Source organism: Neodiprion pinetum, chromosome 7, assembly GCF_021155775.2.
Source record: "Neodiprion pinetum isolate iyNeoPine1 chromosome 7, iyNeoPine1.2, whole genome shotgun sequence".
In the NCBI taxonomy this organism is placed as follows: Eukaryota; Metazoa; Arthropoda; class Insecta; order Hymenoptera; family Diprionidae; genus Neodiprion; species Neodiprion pinetum.
The window spans coordinates 7,692,440-7,716,417 of NC_060238.1; the positions used below are offsets into that span (position 1 = coordinate 7,692,440).

Here is a 23,978-nt window from a genome sequence, read left to right on the forward strand (position 1 = left end):
TCGAACCTATAAACTTCGTCAAACGCTTTGAATTGATAACGAACGACGTAACCAAAATCAAAGTCTGTCAATTTCTCCGAACCTCACAGTTGACATGCGCACACTACGATATTCCATATCTGTTACGTTCTCTTTATTCACGAGACACATGCTGGGAAAATTAGTAATGATAAAGTGAAACCTCTTCTTTAATTGTTTGTTATTTTTAATGTTTCACAATCACTTGGTTCATTCCTTATATCCATTATCGATCAGTTGGAACAGACAAACGTTACACTGAGAGAAATTTTTAGTTCTAATTACCGCTCAGTCCTTAACTATTTTCATTTTTTACCACAATCGAAAAATATAGTTCTAGATACAGAATGAAAATTAGTTTTGTAGCTGTTACCAGAAAGTCTAGTATCTCTTACTATTCTTTCTCATTATGATCACTGATACTATATTTCGTTGCAACTGTTGCGAAAATTTAATGTTTGTGCAACGATAAATTGATGTCAAAGGCTTATTGAACTAAAAATGTACAGTAAACCAAACAAACCGATTTTGCGTTGCAATTACCAAAAAAGGATCGACAGTAGCGCAAAATGGTTACGCGTACCTCGTTTTTCGTAATTCCAACAATATTCACAGTTTTTTTTTAACGATACCTGTTTTACTCAATTTTTCTGGTTACTATAAGAAATGAAATTTTTCTCATTGTACAATTTGGTAAGACGACATCCCAAAACAAAAGGTGGCTCGCAAATATTGCAAACTACACATCTCATTGGAATGAACCAACTTCCACCAAACTACCAACCACTAGCTTCAACTTCTTACCCATCAGCGCCACTGACTTTCTATCAACATGACTGATATAGTCACGATACCTCTCATTAAACGGGATGTAATGCGCAAAATACTATTACCAAATCGCCTGTAATCACGTAAAATAGACTCCATAACCATTTAATTATAGTTCAAACGCGTGACTAGTTCTTATTATGAATCCATTGACAGAAATTATGCTCAGTCTTAACGACAGTTGAAATCAGGATGTGAGCCTGCTGGATGCTTTGAACCAAGGGGTTAATCACTCGTCAAATCTGATGAACGCCCAACTGAAAATTTGTGAACTTTGTCGCGAGCTTTTGAACTCTTTTGCGATAAAATTTCGCTTTGACTGTCGAGGCACTAGTATTGCATTGCAAAATGAAACGCTCAATTATGCTACAGAAACCAATAAAAAGTAATAGCTTTCACCGCAAGACTAAACCAAATAAATAAAATACGAAATGATTTGAATGATTCGAAATCTTATGTTATCCCTCGAATCGCTTGAAATCTGTAAAATCTTGTCAATTAATTTAGAATCCACTAATATCCTCTGTGTTTGAAATAAATTTTCTTGAAATGTTTCGAATCATTTGTAAACTTGTACAATCGTTTGAGATCTTAGAAATGCTTCAATACATTTGAATTGTATGAAATCGTGGTAAAAAAAGAGTCGTGTAAATCATTTGAAATCGCTCGATGTTATTTCTAGAGTGGTAAAATCTTCTGAATTAAGTATATTGGAATGTTTTAAAATCATTCAGAAAATGCTGAAATGATTTAGAGTGTCATCAAATCTTTTAGGACTTATGAAATATGTTGAATTACTTGATATCTTCTAAAATCTGATTGAATCGTTTGGCATGATGTTGAAACATGCTATCTATCAGATTATTGAAATGGCGTTGATTTGTTCCAATGAAGACGTGTCGCTTGGAAGTCAGAATTTCGTGGAAACTATCTTTTATCGAACGGAACGTAAATGATTCGTTATTTGCAATTCTTCAATGAAGTAGAAAATAATGTAACTACTTCCAACCGCAAATCAAGGAACAATATAATTTACGAAGCCTGTTGGTACAAAAATGAGACAAAAATATTAGAAACAAAACTGACCAAAGTCGGCAACACGGAATTGTAAACAGCGTATTACGTTAAATAAGTTTGTACGAATAAATGAACGCATGATAGATGAACCTCAATTTCATCTACGTTGGCAATTTGTTAGCTCGGAAAAAAGAGAGATTATCGTATGTAATAAAAAATACCTATTTACGAATTCCTAACGAATGTGCATTACTTGAGAAATGTAATTTCTGTTACTTGTTATTGCACTTCTTAACAAAATTTTCAATTGGAGAAAAAAAAAGAAGCAGCAATCTTCATTTAATTATACGAAAATAGTATTAATTTAGAGAAACTCAGCACAGTTAATACAAATGCTTACGTTGCATTATTTGCTTTCTCAAATCTGTAATTACGTTGTTTAATTTTCGGAGCGATTCGTCTACATTTCTGTTTCATTAGCAGCGACGTCGTAAATCGATAACGTTGAGAAACATCTCACGAATAATCTAACGTCAGTCACAGTTGTTAATCGTTCCTTTGAATTCATTGATTAAAACGCGTCGTACGCCCAAAATCAAACTGTAACACCTCGAACAAATCTTGTTTCAGAAAAGTCAACACAAAACTTCATCTATTACATCTTTTAATTTTAAATTCGCGCAAATTATCCGAAATAATATAATTCGAGGTCCTGCAATTTTGGTCTGAGCATGCGACACGTATTATTACTTGGTAATTTAGTGTCAAGAGTTTAATACTGTGTAAAACGGAGTTACATTCAGACAGTCAAATAAAATATATTAAAAAAAAAAAAAATAGTTTTCCCTATCGATTTCACCTTGCAGTGTATTCATTAATGTTAGTCTACGATTTATAGCACCGGTGACATTACACGAGCAACTTTTAGGTCACGTGTGCAGTTTTTCAGAGCTCCAATTATCTCATATGAAATGCCGTACGTTATTGTGGATTGTTTTACCGTGATAGATAAAACTAGAAATTAATGAATAATCAAAGAAATATGGTTCACTGTTTATTCAATTTACACATACAATGAATTTACTAAACAATTTATTAAATTCAAGTTACTTTTTTTCTGTTTTGCTCATAACTTTTGATAGAATCAAACATTTTTACGGTAAATTTAAGGCAAATACATAGTAATTTACGTCGCTACACCGAATTTTTAAATTTGCAGCCTGATTTAGAAATTTGACAACTATTTGGTACAGTAATTTTTTACTAAATTCACTATCGTTTTCAATAATGCACCCTACGCTGATAACTATCACTAATTTGGAACGCTACAATTAACCTCAGATCAGGAGTTTTTTGCCGTCGCTGTCTGTGAGGTTTATTATTGTAATTTTGCCGATCTATTTTAATCAATAATTAGTAATCTTAAATCGTATATTTTGTCAAATTAAACAAATATATACATTATCAAATTTAAACTAGTCTCTTAAGTTACGCATGAATGTCGTGTTAAACATTTATGTATCATTTTAGCCTGAAGATGGTCGATCAACAAATAAATAGTCATGTTGACCAACACTCGACGAAACTTACCTCTATCAATCCATCCTGGTCACCAATTTTTACTTTATACTTATATATATTAGGGTGATCCTTACTTAGGGTGTTGATGATTTTTTTTCAGACCATCCCCCAAATCAATTATAAATAATTCAAAAACAATTTCCTAATTCCTTCAGATTTTCGTATCAATTCTAACCCGTGCCTGTAAATGGATGGATATCACTATTTAAAATACACCTGTTTCAGATACATTCTCAGCATACAATTTATTGTAAGAGTGACGATGTTCGAGTCAATCTGTAATTGCGAACATTTAGTGAGTATTAGTACTACTATCTGAGAAAAAATTCACATCATCATACCAACCAATCTCGACGAATTGCACACCCTAGAAATTTAACTTTTTCTTTTTATTTATAAGAAATGCAATTGTCTATATTACCTGGTATGATCATGTGAATTTTTTCTCAGATAGTAGCACTAATGCTCACTAGAACCTTACATTTATGGATTTTTTCGAACATTATTACTCTTACAGTAAAATATATACTAAGAACGTGTCCGAAACACGTGTATTTTAAATTGGGAAATCCTTCCTTATTAATGTTTTCGCCTTTTTACTCACTTGAAGTTCGTGTGGAAAGCATCAAATGTGAATTTAGTTCAGATTTTCCTGACCAAGCATTTTCTTACCACAGCTAGTCGAAAAATCGGTTTGTGACGATTTCTCATTTTTTCAAAGTAACACAGCTTGAATTTACGATGACATATGGAAAAAGTTCCTATACAAAAGTTTCCCATCTTTGTATAAAATTTTCTCGGAAATTTCTAAAAATAATTTTGTGCGATTTCTCGTGCCTCGTTAAAGTATGGTTCAAATGAAAAATTATCGAAAATCTTCTGTAACAAAATAGTGCCCCAAAATAGTATCCTGGAAGTCGAGTTTCACCAGGTAGTGGACCTTGAGCGCGGAACCTACGGAGCGCATGTCCTGGAACTCAAGTTTCATCAGGTAGCGGGCGTGGAGCGCAGGAACCATGGAGCGCTTGTCTAGAAGTCAAGTTTCACCAGGAAGTGGACCTGGAGCGCAGGATCCAGGAGGTTGAGAACTTAATACTTGAAATCTGCGGAGCGCGATTCTGACACGTCCTCTCTACCGTGCGGTTGTTTCTAGACTGAGGAATTTGGCTAGCTAATTTTCGTCTATATAGATCGATGACGTCAAGAAAAAAAAAATTTTGGGTGACGTCACTTTCTGAACATCCGAACATCCAAACTTTGGTTTCGAACTTTAATACTATGTATGATGTGTGATGTATGATGTATGATGTATGATGATATGATATAATGTACAATGATTTTAGTTTCTACATTTCAGACAAGAAATACGCACTTTATCCGAATCCAGACTCAAGCGGCTAGGCCCTCCGAGGATCAGCCGTTGACTCAAGATGTAATCTTCAGTTAACGGGTCAGCTAATAACGCTGCCGTTCTGCGATAGTTGGATGATAAAACTTTTTGCTCGTTCCTTTCAAATGTGTGTTAAAATACACTCGAAGTTATAAGAACCCAATAAACAATGCCAGTATATAAAGCGTATGAAATTCGTCAAAAAAGAACGTTTTATTCTGTAGAATAAACGTGCAGCACCTACGTATTTTATTGCGAAGAATGTCCGCCGTGATTTCGGTTTATTAAACGTTTTTGGTGGACGTCTTACGATAGTTGTTCATATGCAAATTTTATACGTTTGAAACCAAACATTTATAAATCGTATCTCAATTTGTTGATAAAACGTATCGAAAATCCGTTATTTTAATATTTATGGTAATCGTCTAATATTTGGATATTGATGACTACTAAGAGACGTTTCGCAAGTACGTTTTAAAACTCAAATTATGAAGGAAATTTTTTCTATTAAAATGTGTTGACAATGTCCGTTTAACTAACGTGACAAAATGTTTTCTGTTAATGACGCTTTAATCTTTCATTATTTATGTCTAAACGAATATTATACAGTGTTAAAAAACGTTTTTAATTGGACCTCTAGACTTGAATACATAACGTATCTTGGATGTGTAATTGAAAGCGTATATAGTACACTGCTATAGAGGAAGATCATTTCACGTTAGCTAGAAACAAGTCTGGGTTGAGTTAGAAAGCGTACGAATTTAGTTTATATATGTGAATCGATTTTATTATATCTTTGTTAGAACGTTACACAAATATCTTATATCTATAAATACTCATTTATCAAAAAAAAAGGTACATCTTGTAGCTCATAGACACAGCTCAACCTACACTATACTTTCGTCTTCACGGTAGTTACAACTAACAGAAAACGCTAAGAATATTACACTTATATCAGAAATATTTATATGCCTGTATGATTTGTACTTTTATATGACTGTTTTTAAAATTAGTTGACGTTTACCACAGTTTCTTAGCCCTTCTTTCGTACATAGGTATGCCGTGATCGAGCTAGTTTTAACCAGTCTTTCACGGCACACGAAACACTGGTTTCGGTTGCATCACCAATTTCCTTCTTGCCAAGAAAGGTTTGTTTCACAGCCTCTGAGAAAAAATACATCAAAAGGAAGGTACAATATCACGATATTGATAACTGATAAGGAATAATTTCAATGTAAATTGTGATGAATCTCGAATATATTGGGAAAAAAGTTAACAGTTTGCATAATTTGAATAATAATGTGTGAATAATATTGTTTTCACACGATAAATCCAAGTAATAACTGTTTCTCGAAAATTTCATGAATTATTCATTACCGTAAACAGTTTCCATTGTCAATGTCTTTTGAAATGGGACTTTGTCCCTCCCTGCCCAATTGAATTGCATCGCTAATTCGTTTGTGAGTAGTGACCTCATTATAGCCAACACACATTGGCGACCGCTTGTCCCTCCAACAGAAGCCAGTTTCCCGGTCTGCAACAAAATACTAAAATGAATGAATGTCGAATTGAATTCAAAATATTCTTACTGTTATCAACATCGATAACAATTTTGACTAGTTGGAGATTGTCGATTCCTAATATTTTTTCAGCATTTTTTAACGTTAACCCTCTCGATCAGACCGAGACCGATTTCATGTTGAATGAAAATCTCTCACCATATTGATATTTCGATGGGTGAAAGCAGTTTACCTCAGGGTTTAGGAGTATCTATAAGGCCATCTGACCTTGCTTAATGGAACTATGCAGTTAGAACCCTGACCTTGCGACCGATACAGTTTTATGAAGCCTCAAAGTGCGTGTTGCGTAGAAGCAACATACGGTCCGAGAGGGTTAAAACGTTACGAACCGCAATTCTGTATGCCTGTAGTAATTTTCATTATTCCTTTGCAGTCAACACATACCGAGCGTATTCTTCAATGAGAGACAACCCCCTCCCTAGTGCTAAGCCAACTCAGGCACATGACGCGTACGTGAAGTTCGGTCGAGTGGAGACTAACATGGCCACTGGCATTCTATCCCCTCCCGGCCGAGCCTCATGTGCCTGTGTTGGTTTGCGCTAGGGAGGGGGTTGGCCCTCATTGAAGAATACGCTCGGTATTAGTACCTATCCGTATGTCATGACATACATATTTTGAATATGATTGCAAGGTCTACTCACTAAATAAGTTCGATGCTCTTCGGATTTCAGGATATTTTCGAGGTTGGAGAAGTCTTCCATGGAGTTAAGAGGAAGTTTTGGGAATTCGGCTGGTTTCTTTGTTACGTCGATGCTGACTTCCTTCTGTTTTGAGAAGATTTTACGTAGTAGCAGATGGTTTTGTTCAGTGTAGGATTTAATGTGTTCTAAATACTGCAGAGTTTTTTCTTCAAAGGTATTCTGTTCGCGTGATGTGGTCGGGGTTGAAGGTTCAAGTTGTGAAAAGGATCTTGATAAGTCATATTGCGTGGTAGACCTGATGATCCTACTAGAAATGTTTCTATTTGATGTTTCATATCCAGACAACTGATTCGGTGACTCATGGGAATTATCATTATACTGGTGCTGTACGATCTTGTGGGCCAAGTTTTTCTTTGGTGTCTGATTTTTGGTAGATCCTTTGGCTGAGTTAATGTAGCGAGTATTCTTATTACGGTTAGAAGTCGATTCATCGACTTCGGACGGTGGCAAATTCTCGTCAGCTGAAGAGGTGTAACCTAAACTACTTGAACTTTCACGAGAACGCTTCGTTTTTTTTTTTTTGTTACTAACGTGTCGATTTTTAGCCTTCTTCTTGTCGGTTTTGTGTTTACGTTTTTTCTTTTGCGGCTCAGGTTCGACATCATCACTGTTCGTAGCTTCATTCTCGTCCACGTCATTGGTAATATCTTGCTGAGGTATTACAGTGGATTTTTTAGCGATGTTGCGAATTATTCCGGATTCATCGGACGTGCCCAGCTCCAGTAGGCGCGCCATCGTTGCTTCGGTGTCGTGGTAGTCATCTGTTAGTTAATCAAGGAATATCAATCAATACCGAATGCTCATTGATTAGCAAAATTAATCACAAATGTACAATATGATCAAAATATATCGTCGTAACTCTTATCCAAGTGAAAATTAATATGATTGAAACATTCAATCCGTATACAATTGTAAAAAAAAGTTCTACGTTCCAATAATCACCTCCGGTATGCAGTACTTTGTGAATGGCAAACTTTGGCCATGTTTTTTCATAGGCAGCCTTTGATTTTACAAGTTTTGTAAAATGATCTTCAGTTTTTGTCCGTGGCCAGTAACATTGGGTGTTGTTTTCGACCAGCCAAAGAACTGGTACCAATGCGCATTCTCTATCTTCGCCAACCAAGAATTCAATCACCGCATACATAGTTCTGCAGCACGACTGAGTAAAAACATCGTTAAATGTATCATATTCTCTAGTCTGGTGTATAAATTTATATTTGATCAAAATTCAAGCACTTTTATTCCACTCTGAGCAAAAAGTGCCAGTTTAAAAGTTTTTAATTAGGACATCAACATAGGAATATGCAAGGTAGTATATAAGTTAAAAGATGAATCGATCATGAAACATTATGAAGATTTTGGGAACGCATGTCTAACCAATACTTGAACGTCAATGTGACGTACAAAACTATAATAAATCAGCTCAAAAGTGATGTTATGAACATATGGTAGAGTTGGGTATATTGGACTACTAGGTAAATTAGACTCGGCATATACGGTATATGGTAATAGGTATACGATAATGTTATTTTTTGCTAAACATCTCAATTGAAGCAAACTTTTAATATAAAAGAGATAATGAACCTACGATTCTCGGGAATGTGTGCGAGGTAGACATAGACATACTATACATGTCTTGAACGAATCCCTCTTCCTCGTACACATTGCCGAGAATCGTAGGTTCATCATCTGTTTTTTGTCGAGAGCTCGTTTCGTTGAGATGTTTAACAAAAAATAAAAATTTTATTTCATTTCGTGTAGTATCGGAGTTACTGCGAAACCATCTTTAAATGGAAGACAGACGAATTTATGTAATATATCATCGACGCGATAAGATTTCGCTACGTTGAAACTTCTTACGAAAAAAATCCCTAGTTTGGAAGATTTAATAGGTTTCTGATAAAGGTCTCGCTTGTACTTGAACGGAGTACCTATAATTCTATATTCTCCGGCAATGAAAAGGATTGATTTGATCACTAATATTTCTGTCCCACAAGCTACTACATTATCCGGCCTTTTTATTGATATTTTGAATTTTTTCGTTTCCAGAGCCTGACATTCACGAGAATTTCCAATAAATTTGGGTTTAGGAATAAATTTTTCCTGACAATTAGTTTTACGAATAGAACTTAGTTCTTCAAGTCGATTACTCAGCTGCTGCAGCGGCAAGCGTTTCGATCGAATAAGTCGTTTCAAATGGCCCAAATGATTTTCATACACAAAGCAACTGTATTCTTCTAATGGGCCAAATCGTTCTACGTCGTCTATGACATGCAGCAGCGAATGTACATTATATACGACAAAGTTTTGTCCGTATATCTTAGCACCTTGAGTAACGAATTTTTCGATCATATCTTGCGCGATGTTTCGAAAACGCGAGAACAAGGCTGTATTCGATAGAATATACACGGCGGCAGACAATAATAAAAAATGTTTGTACTTTTTTCGATCTAGCACATCCCGCATTACAACAGGGCCGGAATATAACAAGAAAAATCTAAATTCTGTCGCTTTCCATCGATGCAAATCCAAAAATCCACGGGGCTTTCGAGGAAACTCTGCCGGAACATATCGCGCCAATAGTTTCATTATACGTTCAATTTCTAACAAAATATCCTTAGACAATTTGCAATCACGTGAACCCTCGACCCAGTATTTAAGGAGCAACCTCTTCAAAATTCCCAGGTAGATTAAATGCATGGGATCTAAAGGAAATTGGGAGACTAGTCCCACGTAAAGATCTAAAAGAGGCGAACGTCCTTTAACGTGACGATCGTTTTCACTAGGTGCAACAAAATCACTATCTTTTCGCTTCTGGAATTCGGTGTCACATGGATAACACAGTTTACGGTTGAGATGAACTGCGCGAATCTTACACCTCTCGCAAGCATCCTTACCCGAATGTCCTAAACACATTTTCAACATAGATCTCGCGGGCGCGTCACACGCGAATAAACCAACTCTGACAAAGTATTTGGTGCCATTAAACTCAAAACCATTGGTGCTTAAACGTGACGTTTCTTTAATTAAATCTCGTAAATATGAAGATAGTGGCATCGGTTTACCCGTACCATAATAAACACCAATTACAAATGGGCTATCATCGATCATTGAAATACTGCGTCCCAAAATTGGCCAAAATGATGTTCCGCTACTTTTATAAACGGGAATCCCATCAATATTAAAATCAACTCGCAACGTATGTTCAGGTGACAGTCCTTTTTTGAGACCTGACTCGAGTTTTTGTCTCAAGCATTTCTCCAAACCGAAATAACACATTTCTCCGTTGTCTAAATTTAACGTTTCAATACGTCGTGACGTGTGAAGTAGAGTCCTAGCACTTAAGGGTAAGATAGGATGTGCTGGTTTCAATAATGCTAGCAATTGATCGATCGCGTTATGTGTGATGTTATTTGAAGATGCCCAGTCGCGCAAATTTTCAACAAAGTTCGTTTCATCATCTAAATGCACTTCATCGCTGACGGAACTTGAATTATCTTCAGAACTGTACAACGTAGCTTTGATGCTATCTATGTCACTTTCGATGTCTTTGAAATCTTTATTATCGCGGTTCGAATTAGAGTTTTCTTCATTCTGTTCATTACTTTGATGGATATGATCAACATCATAATCGCTATCTATAGAGTGCACATATTCTCCGATACAAGACACATGTTCATGACTAGCATCTTTTAATTGTGATTTCGTAAGGTGCTCGAGTGCACAATTATTGCCTGCAATACTCAGTAATACTTTACGAGTATTTATAGCTGTTTTGCGACGCAAATGTCGTTTACTCAGAACTTTTAAATCATGAGGCATGTTATAAAACTAAATAATAATACACACCAGACAAGAAATGATGTACGCTTTAACGTGCTTGCCTTATTTGTCGTAAATATCCGCACACCACTCTGAAAACTAAAAGTTAAATGAACCTAATGAACGTAGTACGTGAGTCAATACAGAAGATTCATAGCAATAAAGCTTTTACACGAGTTAGCGCAACAATTTATATAAAATTTTATTGAAAATTAAGTAATTTGATCAAAAATGCTGTTTCGTGTATATTTTCTTGGATTTGGGCTAAATAAATATTAAAAAGGCATTTGTAGCCGAACAATTTTGTAAACACGAATAAAAAACGTGGTCAGCTACCCATCGAACGTATATAATACGCAGGTAATGAGTAGTTTCATTCTATTGGATTTGACTCTGACATTTACCGATAAACGCATAGTATACTCATGATTTACGTTCAGTAGTAGGAATCGTGATATATTTCAGGACTAGATAGTACTGTTACTAATATTATTATTCTATAGTACTTATAGTTCTATGTATCGCTATTTATTGTTACTACAAATTAAACAAGATCGTAGTTTAACGTTGAACCAATTCTGGGCCGATGTCCTGCTTATATTCTAATACTTTTCGAATAGTATATCATGACGCCTACTACTGAACGTAAATCATGAGTATACTATACGTTTATCGGTAAAGATCAAAGTCAAATCCAATGGAATAAAATTACTTGTTACGAATTTCCTGCGTATTATATACGTTTGATGGGTAGATGACCACTATTTTTACCAGTGTTTACAAAATTATTCAGGTGCAAATCCCTTTTTAATATTTATTCAGCCCAAATCCAAGAAAATATACACAAAACAGAATTTTGGATCAAAATACATAATTTTTAATAAACCTCTATATAAGTTGTTGCACTAACTGGTGAAAAAGCTTTATTGCTACGGATCTTCTCTATTGTCTCTATTGTCTAACATGACCGTCTTCTTCTGATGGATAATAATTGTTATTTTCAATTGAAGGGAAAAGAAAATAAAAAATATTGTCAAAATAATATTTCTGTGATTTCGATGGCACAGAAATATTTACGTGGCTGTATTACTATACTTTGTTACTTTGGAAGATGCTACGAGTTCATATGTATGTTATAGATATGTTGAAACGGTATCTAAAAAAATAATAAACACGAAACCGATTTCAAACAATACAGAGCAAAAGTTACTAATAACCGCATGATCACATGGGATGATTATTAACATGAAGTTTTCCTCAAATTCGACAAGAACTAATATAATTAACCTATAATATACGTATCATAGTAAACTTAACACATATAAATAACGTTTAAAAACAGTTCAAAAATATTCATGAACGTTATATAATAAACAATAAACTATTCCATATTTTTATGGTACATCGTTTGGTTTAGAGAAAAAGACGCAGAACATTACACATAGTTTCTTTTGAAGAAAGAAAAGAAAGGAAAGAAAAAAATACAGAAGAGACAGAATTTGAGTTGCAAAACACATTATTTTTTCAACCAAGAATGCTCGATGTATTAAGACAAAATACCACCATATTTGGAAAAATATGTAGTTGTACTTACCAGCGTTATTTAATGACGAATTTGCTTCTTCCGTCTAGGCCGCAGATTAACAATAGCTTCTCACCTTTTTTGCTACACGATCACCGATCGATCCGAGCACCTCCGCATTCGGTTGACGAATAACGCCATAACCAGCGCCTGAGGCCAGTTGCAAGGGTGGGGATGAATATAGGCTCCCAGACAAAGACAAAGATAGAGGAGACGCAAGAGCGACAGAGAGATCGTGCCCAAAAGGGAATCAACTTTGCCATATATGCCCGTGTTATTCCGAGCTGTCCTTGTCTTACCACTCGCTATACTTACACTTACTGTATGAATGCGCGGTCCATGGGATAAGTTCTGTCTCTACATATAATTATTGCGCTCTTACTCTAGCTTGCAGCGTTACCGACGCTGACGCACCAGAGCAGGAGAATAATATATCAGTAGTGACACAATGTATAACGCACAGAACTCCGATAAAATAGCGCGAAAAATAAACGTACAAACGACGTTAAAAATGCGACAGGATATGATGAACGCTTGTTTTAGCAAGTACTCATACAAGATATTGAAGTCTTGACGTAATTCGTGCCAAATAATGAGATTTAATATATTATAATATGATAACCAATATTGTGAAATAATTATAAAAATGTACAATAAATTATTATTCTTGGTACGAAATTATTCACGTTTCGGACACTTCTTTATTCTCTTCCTTTTATTGGTTATATCTATGTTCCATGCACCGGTAAATGAATACAAGATCAGTGTTCAGCTTTAGTTACCACATAATATTGGCATCAAAATAACGGGTAATTAAAGTCCATTTTTCGGAAACTAATTATAAGATAATCAACTGATTTGGCCACCGCTTGGCATCAGGCGGTTCCGCATACATGAATACTAAAAGTGCGTTCATAATCTGAATATTGTACTCAACGTTGAATTTTCCTCAATCGTGTTGAAGTAAAACAAGTATGAACCCATTTGATCAAATATACATATTATACAATTCAATGTATCTTGAAAATAGTCCGATATTGAATAAATTTCATAAACGGTTATTGAACGTAGATCACAAGTAGCAGTAAAACGTGAACAATAATCGTTGAAAAAATACGTTCATCAAACGATGAATATATTTCTGTGCAATAGTGGAAAACCGCAATAATTAAGCGCTTAATTGGGGTTGCTGGTAGTTGTATGATGAATGTACAATATATATATATATATATATATATATATATATATATATATTAGGGTGTGTCGAAAATGAACTTTTTTTTTTCTTCGCTCCTACCACTCAAAACTTTAGGTTTTGACATTAAAGAGGTCCTCGTTCAAGGAGGGCGCTGTAGCTTGAAGTTTAGAAGTCGCTCAACGAGGATTTAGGTTTCCCATCTAATTAACACGTAAAAAATATTGTTTTTCGTTCAAAATGATGTCAGGCATCCAAAAAATTGGCGATTTCTGTGCTTCTTGGCTTATTTGAAAGCATGACTCATCCCCTAAACGATGATAGGTCGTTTTTCGACTTACCTTGTACCAATTTTTTTTACGCCACTTTTCGACCACAATAGTCACTTTTTCAAGTTTACAAAGTCTCCAATGTATCAATGAGTTCAAAATGAATTGCTACAAGTATTGATTCTTGATTCGAATATAAATAACCAATTCCAAAAATTAGTGAAACATACAAAATTTCTCAAAATAAACATGGTTTTTTGAATAAAATTGAAGATACGGAATTTACCAATTTTTAGAATTGGTTATTTATATTCGAATCAAGAATCAATACTTGTAGCAATTCATTTTGGACTCATTGATACCTTGGAGACTTTGTAAACTTGAAAAAGTGACTATTGTGGTCGAAAAGTGGCGTAAAAAAAAATTGGAACAAGGTAAGTCGAAAAACGACCTATCATCGTTTAGGGGATGAGTCATGCTTTCAAATAAGCCAAGAAATACAGACATCGCCAATTTTATGGTTGCCTGACATCATTTTGAACGAAAAACAATATTTTTTACGTGTTAATTAGATGGGAAACCTAAATCCTCGTTGAGCGACTTCTAAACTTCAAGCTACAGCGCCCTCCTTGAACGAGGACCTCTTTAATGTCAAAACCTAAAGTTTTGAGTGGTAGGAGCGAAGAAAAAAAAAAAGTTCATTTTCGACACACCCTAATATATATATATATAGATGTTGTAGACACCAAGATTGAAAATGAATTTCATAAACGTCTATCACGCGTAGATCAGAAATACCAATAAAACGTACATTATAATAGTCGAAGATATACGTTCATAAAACAATCAATATACTGCTGTGCAATGGTGAATAGGAAGTATGATAAACGTCTAATTAAAGTTGCTGGCAGTTGTGTCATGAATGAATATTATATGTTGTGATTACCAAAATCATAAACGAATTTCGTGAACGTTAATAGCTCGTAATTTGTAAATTCAAATGAAACGATTCTGATAAAACGTTGAAAGATGGAGTACCAACATCGTTAAACATATAAGTTTTAAACGATTTTCGTACGAATAATGAACAAATATACTATACGTTGCTTTTGCTATAATAATACGTATTTTAAACTTCTGTATAATGAAATACGCATAATAAACAGAGTAATCATACGAATAATATCCATCCGAAATATTACAGTATATGTGATACGGTTGAATTTTATACTTATACCATTATTAAACGACTTCGACGTTTCATATACGAAATTTATACTGGTGTGTGTTTATTGGGAAGCTTCGTTTTATCTCTTCTTATCGAAAAAAAAAAAAAAAAAAATCGCCGACAATCACCCGTTTAGGTCTTCAAATCAGGACACCTCGTTAAATACTGTCTCATATACGGACCATCAATTTCATCTCGATCAAAATTAGCGCAAGCGTGATGTATTACAGTTTTTCTGAATTTTTTTCCGTTCGAACACTTTTCGAAAAACAATTCCGCTTCTCGACCCAACGTAGAGACTTCACTAGCGACTAGCCGAAACAGCGTTTCGATTTTATGCCTACGAAAATTCAACATCGAGAGAGCAAACGAAAAGCTGTTGGAATGATTATGAATATTATTTTCATGGAATACATGGAGGAGCAGGGCGACGAAGAGGACGAAGGTGGTCGGAGGTGGATGGAGGTGGCAGGAGATGGCAGGAGGTGGCAGGAGGTGGTTGGAGCGGGTAGGAAGTATTTGGTGGTGGTTGGAAGTGATCGTGGCTGGTCGTGGAGGACGAGGACGACGAGGTTGATGAGGTGTGGCGATGAGGTGGAGGACGGGGTCGAAGTGGACGAGGAGGACGAAGGTGGTCGGCGGTGGGAGGAGGTAGTTGACGGTGGTTGGAGGTGCTCGAAGGTTGTTGCGGTGGTCGTCGGAGGCGGTTGGCGGTGGACGCGGTTACACGTCTTCTCACGGCGATGATCGAGCTGATCGACATTTCTAAGTCGCAGTCGACAAGTAGTCCTACGTACTCACTTTGTACTGACTCAATTTCAAGCTTTCATACCGACACTACTTTGGCTGCTACGAATGTCGGTGCGAGCCCATCCGAGTAGAGTCGATTCTTGTCTTTTATAGTATACAAAATATGTACACTGCAACAGGTTTTCACATTTATACAATGTTACATTATACGCTTTTTTTTACATACTTACCAATTTGACCGTCAAATTTTATTTTTTGTGTTTTTCTTTTATTATTATTTTATTATGTTTTATTTATTCTTGTCACACCAAATTTATATCATTTTTGAAGAGCAGAACCCTCGTACGCTACCAGGCCCACCAGGGCCCACTTGCCCGCCGAAAACTGGTTTCAAGAACTTACCCATTCTTCAGTCAACGACGAAACTCACATATCGTGTCAGGAATCGTGATAAATGTCAGACTGAAGTATACACTTCTAGAAAAAGTCGTCAACTGAGGTTATAAACAACAAGCGTAACAATTGAAGATCGGGCTCGAGTGCGCAGCAGCGCCACGCGCAGGATAAGCAAATTGCTTGCCGCGCCGCGAAGTTTGAACTGAATTCTCGCCACTGTCTGAATATTTGTTGATATGTCTTCTCAACCACCGCACCACCCACTATGAAGTTTTCCGACAACCTATCGCATTGACGAAGGCATACTGTGTAGCCCATTCGATTAGGGCACTTTTCAGTTACAAGTAATTTGGGCGCATTTTGTATCAAAACTACACTGAAACGGGGTATGAAAAATCGGAAAAAAATACTCTCGAGAAGTTCACAAGAGAATTGAACCCCTTGTAGTCCCTTGTGACATTTCTGTAACAAACTAAATGAGATCCAACAACATCCACACGGAAGGTATTAATGACAAGTCCTTAAATGCTATTAATTTTAAGATTTATGGTTTGGGGTACAAGGGGTTAAAATTTTTGCGAACGAACTTTTTACATATGTCGACCAGGGTTTAGGCTACGTAAACGCGAAAAATCAAAACATTGTTGAAATCAATTTAATGGATGAGGTGTCATGAAGAAATTATGTGTTGAAAAAATCTGAAAAAAATCAAAGTTCATCCTTTCACTGTGTACTTTGACTGTCAGATTGAAATGGGTTAGGGAAACCGTGCGTTTGATGATGTGGAAATACCCCGTATACGTAACCCCTTGATAATGACGAGCGTGAAAAATTATTCGTAGTTCAAAGTTGTGATCACTCAATTTTGTATCGCGACGAAAATTCGAGGAAATTGATCGACAAGTTCAGATTTCACAGCTCGGTTGGACTTCACGATTTATATAATATGCATCGATGCCGCGAATGCCTGTCAAAGAAGCCTGGAACTCTGAGGTACTACTCATCCCTCAACCTTTTCGACGATACGAGATGAAAACGCATCTCTCTAAGGAAGTTGTAAAGATCCTTCGTGGCTCTTCTCGTTCGTGACATCAATTCGGATAGAGGGATTTTACAGACCATATAACGCGGCCTCAACCCCCGAGTATCTACCGCAAGCACGGTGCGTATAATCCGAAAGCTTGATGTACACTAAAAAAAAATTCATATATTCTATACATGTCATATTTATGCACCAGGCATACATTTCACGTCCATATAATGCAATCGGCTCAAGATGTTGGTGCCTGGAATATAAGTGCGATGATTAAAGAACCTTCTAAATCCCAACGTCATGGGGATAAGAATATTGCATCTGCATAATAATACGATTTGAATAAATATCACACACAATGCTTCAACTTGGTTTGACTACGTTTCTCATTGTCAGATGAACTGAACAGAATTACACCTCTTCAAAGATAAATTAAAATTCTTTTTAAAACTGGAATTTTTATCTACGAACCGAGAAAAATCAACAAAGTAGTAAAAACATTGGACAGAGATATCTGTTCGAACTAATTAACCCCTTCAGTCACGCTATTCGGCTTTTTTCCGGCACGGAAGTTTAATTATACGTTTCGGATGTATTTCCCAACGCTTGTAACTATTCAAATATCCGCGCATCGAATCCAAACAAATATTACAAATGGAATTGACTCTATATGTGCATCACGTGGTGTCCGCCTTCATAAATATGCACCTTTCTTCTAGGAGATGGGCTCTCCGAAATTGCGAAACCATCGTCATAACACCTCGTGTGAAATTGTTTTTCCTAATATGTGTCTTTTATTTTCTTTTTCTTCTTGAAGAATTCAACTTCGATAACGAATAAAATAATTTGCTAATCTGAAGATGCCGTTTCACGTAATCAAACCAGAGATATTTAAAACATCAACTATATCAGGTAACTTCAACAATATAATCACACAGATACACGCTTGAAGCAACCTGTCGCGGTCATGGATAACATTGATTGATCTACTCTGCTGATAATAAAAGATAAATGAATAATTGCTGGCAAAACAATTCAAGATATAAAAATTCGAAAAGACGAAACTTCATTGAAACAAATACAAATCGAAGTGAGAGACTATCTGAAAAATAATAAAGAAAAAGAGAATATTTGAAAAGGAATAAAGATAAGTTCGATGAACAATTTTAATGAAAGAAAGACGATTTATATTTACAATTTTAATCTGTTTCACTCGATGACTAATAATTTATGCGTTGTATGAATGAATGACTGAACGGATGAACGAATAAATAAATAACATGTGTTTTTCGGCTATTGCTATAAATTTTATAACAAAAATAAGAAGAATTTTTACAATTCTCACACGCTATTATGATTCATTTTTTGAAGATCGAAATATGTATAGTATGTATACGCTGAAGGCGAATCTAATGTCAAAAATTCAATAAAACTAAAATCAACCCCTGAAACGGGGTGAATTATCAACATTGTTTCAGACAGAATTCTTGAATGAGATTTATATGAATATTTATTTTGAGACAGTACGACTTTAAGCCGAGAACAGGTACAACCCTCAATACTATCTATATGCACCCCTAAAGAGGTTAAAAACTGCCCCTATGCATTGAATTTGGTAAATCTAATGCCCATTCTGAAATCTCTGTTCGTCAACCAATAAATTTCAAGCGTTTTTAACGAGGTGTGTTCAAAAAGTAAGGTGACTTTATATTTTTATGAAAAACTATTTATTTATTCATCAATATTTATGTTGTCCCCTTCAAAGTAATCCCCCTCAGATATAATACACTTGTGCCAACGCTTTTTCCAATCCTCAAAGCACTTCTGATAAGCACTTTCTGGTATAGCTTTGAGCTCTTCCAGCGATGCAGTCTTTATCTCCTCAATCGTTGCAAATCTCCGTCCTTTCATAGGTCTCTTCAGTTTTGGGAACAGGAAAAAGTCGCATGGGGCCAAATCCGGTGAATATGGTGGCTGAGGCATGATTGTGGTGTTGTTTTTGGTCAAAAAACCGATGCTCATGCGACGATTCTTCTGGTCAAAATTAAGCAGTTTCGGAACAAACTTCGCTGACACACGTCTCATACCCAAAACATCCGAAAAAATTTCATGGCACGAGCCAACCGATATGCCAACATCCTCAGCAACTTCTCTGATAGTGATTCGACGATTTTCGAAAACAATTTTCTTCACTGCTTCAACGTTTTCATCTGTTGTTGACGTGCTGGGGCGTCCAGAGCGAGGTTCGTCATTGGCATCTTCTCGGCCATCTTGGAAGAGCTTGTACCACTTATAAACGTGTTTTTTACTAAGAGTAGACTCACCGTATGCCACTGTCAACATTTCAAGTGTTTTGGAGCACTTAATTCCATTTTTTACACAAAATTTGATGCAAATTCTTTGATCCATTTTTCTTGATAGCAAAAAATCGCCGAGCACACCAAAATACGTCTCACCTTTGTATCTGTCAAAAACAAACTAAACATGCTATACACTTGAAACTGTGTACAGATGTTCGGGACAAGTGTACCAACATAACATAAAAAAAAATCGAAGATCGAACGGACATAGCCCGCGAAATTAGAAAAGTCACCTTACTTTTTGAACACACCTCGTATACGTCAACGAATTGAATTCACGAAAATACGTTTCGTCTGCATATTTCTAAAGTTCAAATATTTTCTTACCTGAAAATATGCGACTTTGCATGGAAAATAGAAAAAAAAAAATGGGCACTACTATAGTGGTTTCTGCGACTGAAAGGGTTGACACGTTTCGGAATTTTCGTCAGTCTTTTCGGATACTTTATACTTCGGTATAATTTTTTTCATTTTAACCTTTTCATTTGGAATCGATAAAATATTGCTATATTAATGGAAATGCGGGGGAGAAATGTCAAATAAAGCGAGAGGAGATAAGTGAATTTGAGATATAAAATCAGAAACGAGTCTGAGTTAGCAAAGCGGGCGAGAAGGTAAGAAGGCTGAAAGGGCACGCGGATGACAGTGACGGTACCGAGCGCGTGTCCCTGGAGAAATCAAAAACACTCGGGGTTGCGAGTTCCCACGGAATTGCGCCTACGCGTTTGTTTGAACATCTCCGACTGAGAAAGATGGTCGATTAAATTCCTACAGAGGACCGTGGCATTGTACGCGTGCCACGCTTACGGATATTCCTGGAGGTTGAAACCCTTCCAAGAGATTCCGAGGGCAGAGATACCATCAGTTCCCTCGCTAAGCCTCCAGTATTCCACGGTTGTCCATGTCGCCCCCTCATCTCGGAAGCTCGAGTAAATTTCGATCAGCAAGATTCTTGTTTGAATACCCGCGAAGCTAGCCAACTGTTTTCTGCCGAATCTGAACCCATTCAAAAAAAACCGTCCAAAAATATGGTGAAACGCGAACTTCGTTCCCTTCGCTGACGATAAGTACAAATTCAATTACCGAGACCTCGAGTCGGAGCTTGTCGATGTTTTGACTCAATTACCGACTTTCAATCACTTCGTATTCACGGTTCAAAAACGTTCGAGTCTTTTACAGATGTAACAGAGTTCACATATTATCAGTCTAACCTCATTCGGGTCAGAGTATCGAAAGTAATTTCTAGTCGTAGTCATTGTTTACAATACTTTACATAAATATTTTAGTAATAATTCTGCGAAACGGTTTGTCACCACAATCCGAAGAATTCTGTTGCGATTACGAGATCGGATTTACAGAGTGATATCATCTCTAAAAAAATCTCTCAAATCGATTGAAATCTCTCACTCATTGTAATTGAAAATATTATCGTTTCAATGCAACTTATGATTGGCTAATAGACGAATGGTGCCAACGTGCATGCGCTAAAATTCTACAGCAAAAGCAGATGTTTCGTCAGGTTGACCAACCGTCATAAGTTGGAACGACAGGTCACCGCGATTTATTATGTACCTAACCTCAAAAACTTTGACAGATTCTGATGGCAGTTGTACTCAACTTCGGTCATTCTCCGATTGATAATTTTTACAGATAAAAATATTCTTATATACTCACACTCTTTATACATGAATTGAATAAAACATCAAACAATAATAAAGAAATACGCCATTGTTTGTTGATTCAATTGTGCCTATTTGACCAGAAATGTTTTAGTTGTAATTATTTTACTATATGAGTGTACGAAGTCTATCCCATAAATAACTGCCGATTCTAGATCCCCTGTAAGAAAGGATTTTAGACGCGCTCCAAAAAGCGATTCACCACTCGAACAAAACGTTTTGTAGATTCGAGATATGTCATATTATTTGATTGAGGTAACCAATTGAGTAGTAACTCTCATGATTTGGTAAATGAGATTATTCTTTATCGAACAATTCAGTTAAATCTGCAAAAAACCGTTTGATTATTAATAATATCGGTATTGAACCGATTTATTTTTTGGGACGAAAAATTGTGTCTCCTCGAAGAAATGCTCCACTAAACACATTTGCAAATTGATTACTTTTAGAAATGCAAAAAGTTTTACCTATGTGCGCGAGGGTTGATCTATAATCTTTGTTTCCGTCATACATCAGTAGTGAAAAACATCCGACAGATTAACAGCGCGTAAGGATCAACTGCGAAAAGGACCAGCGTATAATTAAGAATAATTCCGACATGAAATTGCCGGAAATTCATCAGATCGGTTCTGGACGTTTTCTTGCACGCGCTAACCGCGAAAGAAACTAGGTGCAAAACTCCGACATTGATGATAAAACCATTAACATCGAAAAACTCACCCCCGTTAGATGGAACGAAGGCACCGAGATCGATTGAGGTGCGCCCACAAACTGTGACAAATGGATGCGCCCGTCGCCGCAACTTCCACCCGAAATTTCCAACTCCGTAAACCGCATGTGTTGCGGACGCCAGTTTCCGAGCCCTGCGGTGGCTTACGGTAAAAATAAGGTTACACCCGCCGCTTGTATAATCCCGTCAAATTTTTTGCCATTTCTGGACGCCCGTGTAATGGCCAACGGCAGCTCGTGCGGGTCTCAGTCTTGTGACAAAAGTCGGTTCATGGAAATGAGAAAGGATAACTCGACAAAAATTATTGGAGTGAAACTGTTGCAAATGAGTTGAGGGTTAAAATGTGTTGCAGAGTATATTCGCACGCGAATGGCGGTTTCAAGGTTTTTTAAAGACACGCAGACACTTGTGATCGACAACCTCTTCAGAATTATTTTCTCTTCCGATGAAGTCAAGCTGGAGAATCAATGTATAAAATGAGGAAATAGTGGACTGCGCAACTAGTGCGCAAAATAGGTGTTTCCTGCACGAGTCGAGTTTGCAAGGGTAACAAATGTAACGAGCACGGAAGACTATTTTTTCTGACTAAGTGCTCAAAATAGTACATTCCCGCACTAGTGCGGGAATTGGGTTGCGATATCTTTTGTTGTAGTCTAACTAGATATTTCAATTCAATTCCGCAAAATCGAATTTCACGCATTCCGTTTGGAAGAGAACGATTCCATCCTGTCTGAATCACCACAAAATATAAGTTCACAATGTGTTCAGGGTTTTTTGGAAATTTCTGCAACTGCGAAATCCGGTACTGCAATTTGTATTAGGTAGCAAAAATCAAGAAACCGAAACTGAAATTACGATTAGACTAGAATTCTTCGACCGGAGAGCGTGAAAATTGCATGGCTGCAAATGAAGTTAATTACCTGTCTACGTTCAGTGAACGACTTGACTAATTTTCGAGGTAGCACAGCAGATTCTTGAGTTACGAAAACTGACGTGTTGGAATCACAACGTCAAAGTCTGTACCACTATTTGGCTTGCTCGTGAACGCGCTGAGGGGGGTTAATTAAAAAAAAAATCTATAATCTTTACAACCAACCTCGTTAAAAAGCAGACATTGGTGAAATTCTCGTTAAATAATATGTATGTATAAGAAAGAAAATGATTTCGTCGGGTCGGGTGATAAATCAAATGACTTGAAAAACTCGTTGCAATAATTTTCAATTCATGGTAGTAAATGTGTCGACAATATATTTCAGCCTTCTGTAACGATTTGACCCTTTCAGCCACAGTGTGGGGCTAAGCGTCCTACTTAAAAAATTTCCATGTCCCAGCCTTATCACAATTTATTTACAACTTCAAATGGTCTTTGTCACTTTGTATAACCCCAAAAACCCTGAGCAACAAGTTTTGACCAGAATCATGGAATTTTTATAGCTTTTTTCAATTTTGCATCCGCTAAATTGGTTCCACCATCTTGAATTTCGAAATTATGAAATTCCGACATCAGATTCGTGATCAGGGACTCCAAAAACCCCCAAGTAACAAAATTCAGGCCAAAATATCGAGTTGAAAATTGTGTGTCCGAAAGGGCACACTAATGCGCAATTAGGAACCTTTCACAGAAACTTGAGAAAAATATTAATATCTCCGAAATCACTTGACTCATCAAGCTCAAATTTGGAACTCATTCCCATTTGAGGGTTCTGGAAGAACGGTCGAAATTTCAGAAGCATTCGTTCAAGGATGCGAAACTTTTGAATTTCACCGAAGTCTTCACGCAATCAAACATTCCTTTACCATAGAGCATTCCAAACTTCTC

General features: G+C 36.3%; 1 protein-coding gene across 6 annotated transcripts; it reads right to left on the reverse strand.

The window, feature by feature from the left end:
• Positions 1 to 5,594: 5,594 nt before the first annotated feature.
• On the reverse strand, positions 5,595 to 15,270 carry LOC124222946 (uncharacterized). 6 transcript variants are annotated; one of them, XM_046634468.2, is made up of 6 exons: positions 12,532 to 13,087; positions 10,965 to 11,036; positions 8,058 to 8,274; positions 7,056 to 7,876; positions 6,212 to 6,381; positions 5,595 to 5,998 (listed from the first exon to the last, which is right to left on the reverse strand). In XM_046634468.2, the coding sequence occupies exons 3-6, from the start codon at positions 8,257 to 8,259 to the stop codon at positions 5,956 to 5,958; spliced, it is 1,236 nt and encodes a 411-aa protein (XP_046490424.1). In that variant the 5' UTR covers positions 8,260 to 8,274; positions 10,965 to 11,036; positions 12,532 to 13,087; the 3' UTR covers positions 5,595 to 5,955. The 6 variants fall into 6 exon arrangements, with proteins under 6 accessions (XP_046490424.1, XP_046490422.1, XP_046490423.1 ...); XM_046634466.2 differs by having other exon boundaries at positions 6,212 to 6,368; positions 12,532 to 13,071; XM_046634467.2 differs by lacking the exon at positions 10,965 to 11,036 and having other exon boundaries at positions 6,212 to 6,368; positions 12,532 to 13,071.
• Between the last annotated feature and the right edge of the window lie 8,708 nt (positions 15,271 to 23,978).

Excerpts from the sequence above, each read along its gene's own strand:
- LOC124222946 (XM_069137633.1), bottom strand. The coding sequence starts at position 10,937 with ATGCCTCATGATTTAAAAGTTCTGAGTAAACGACATTTGCGTCGCAAA.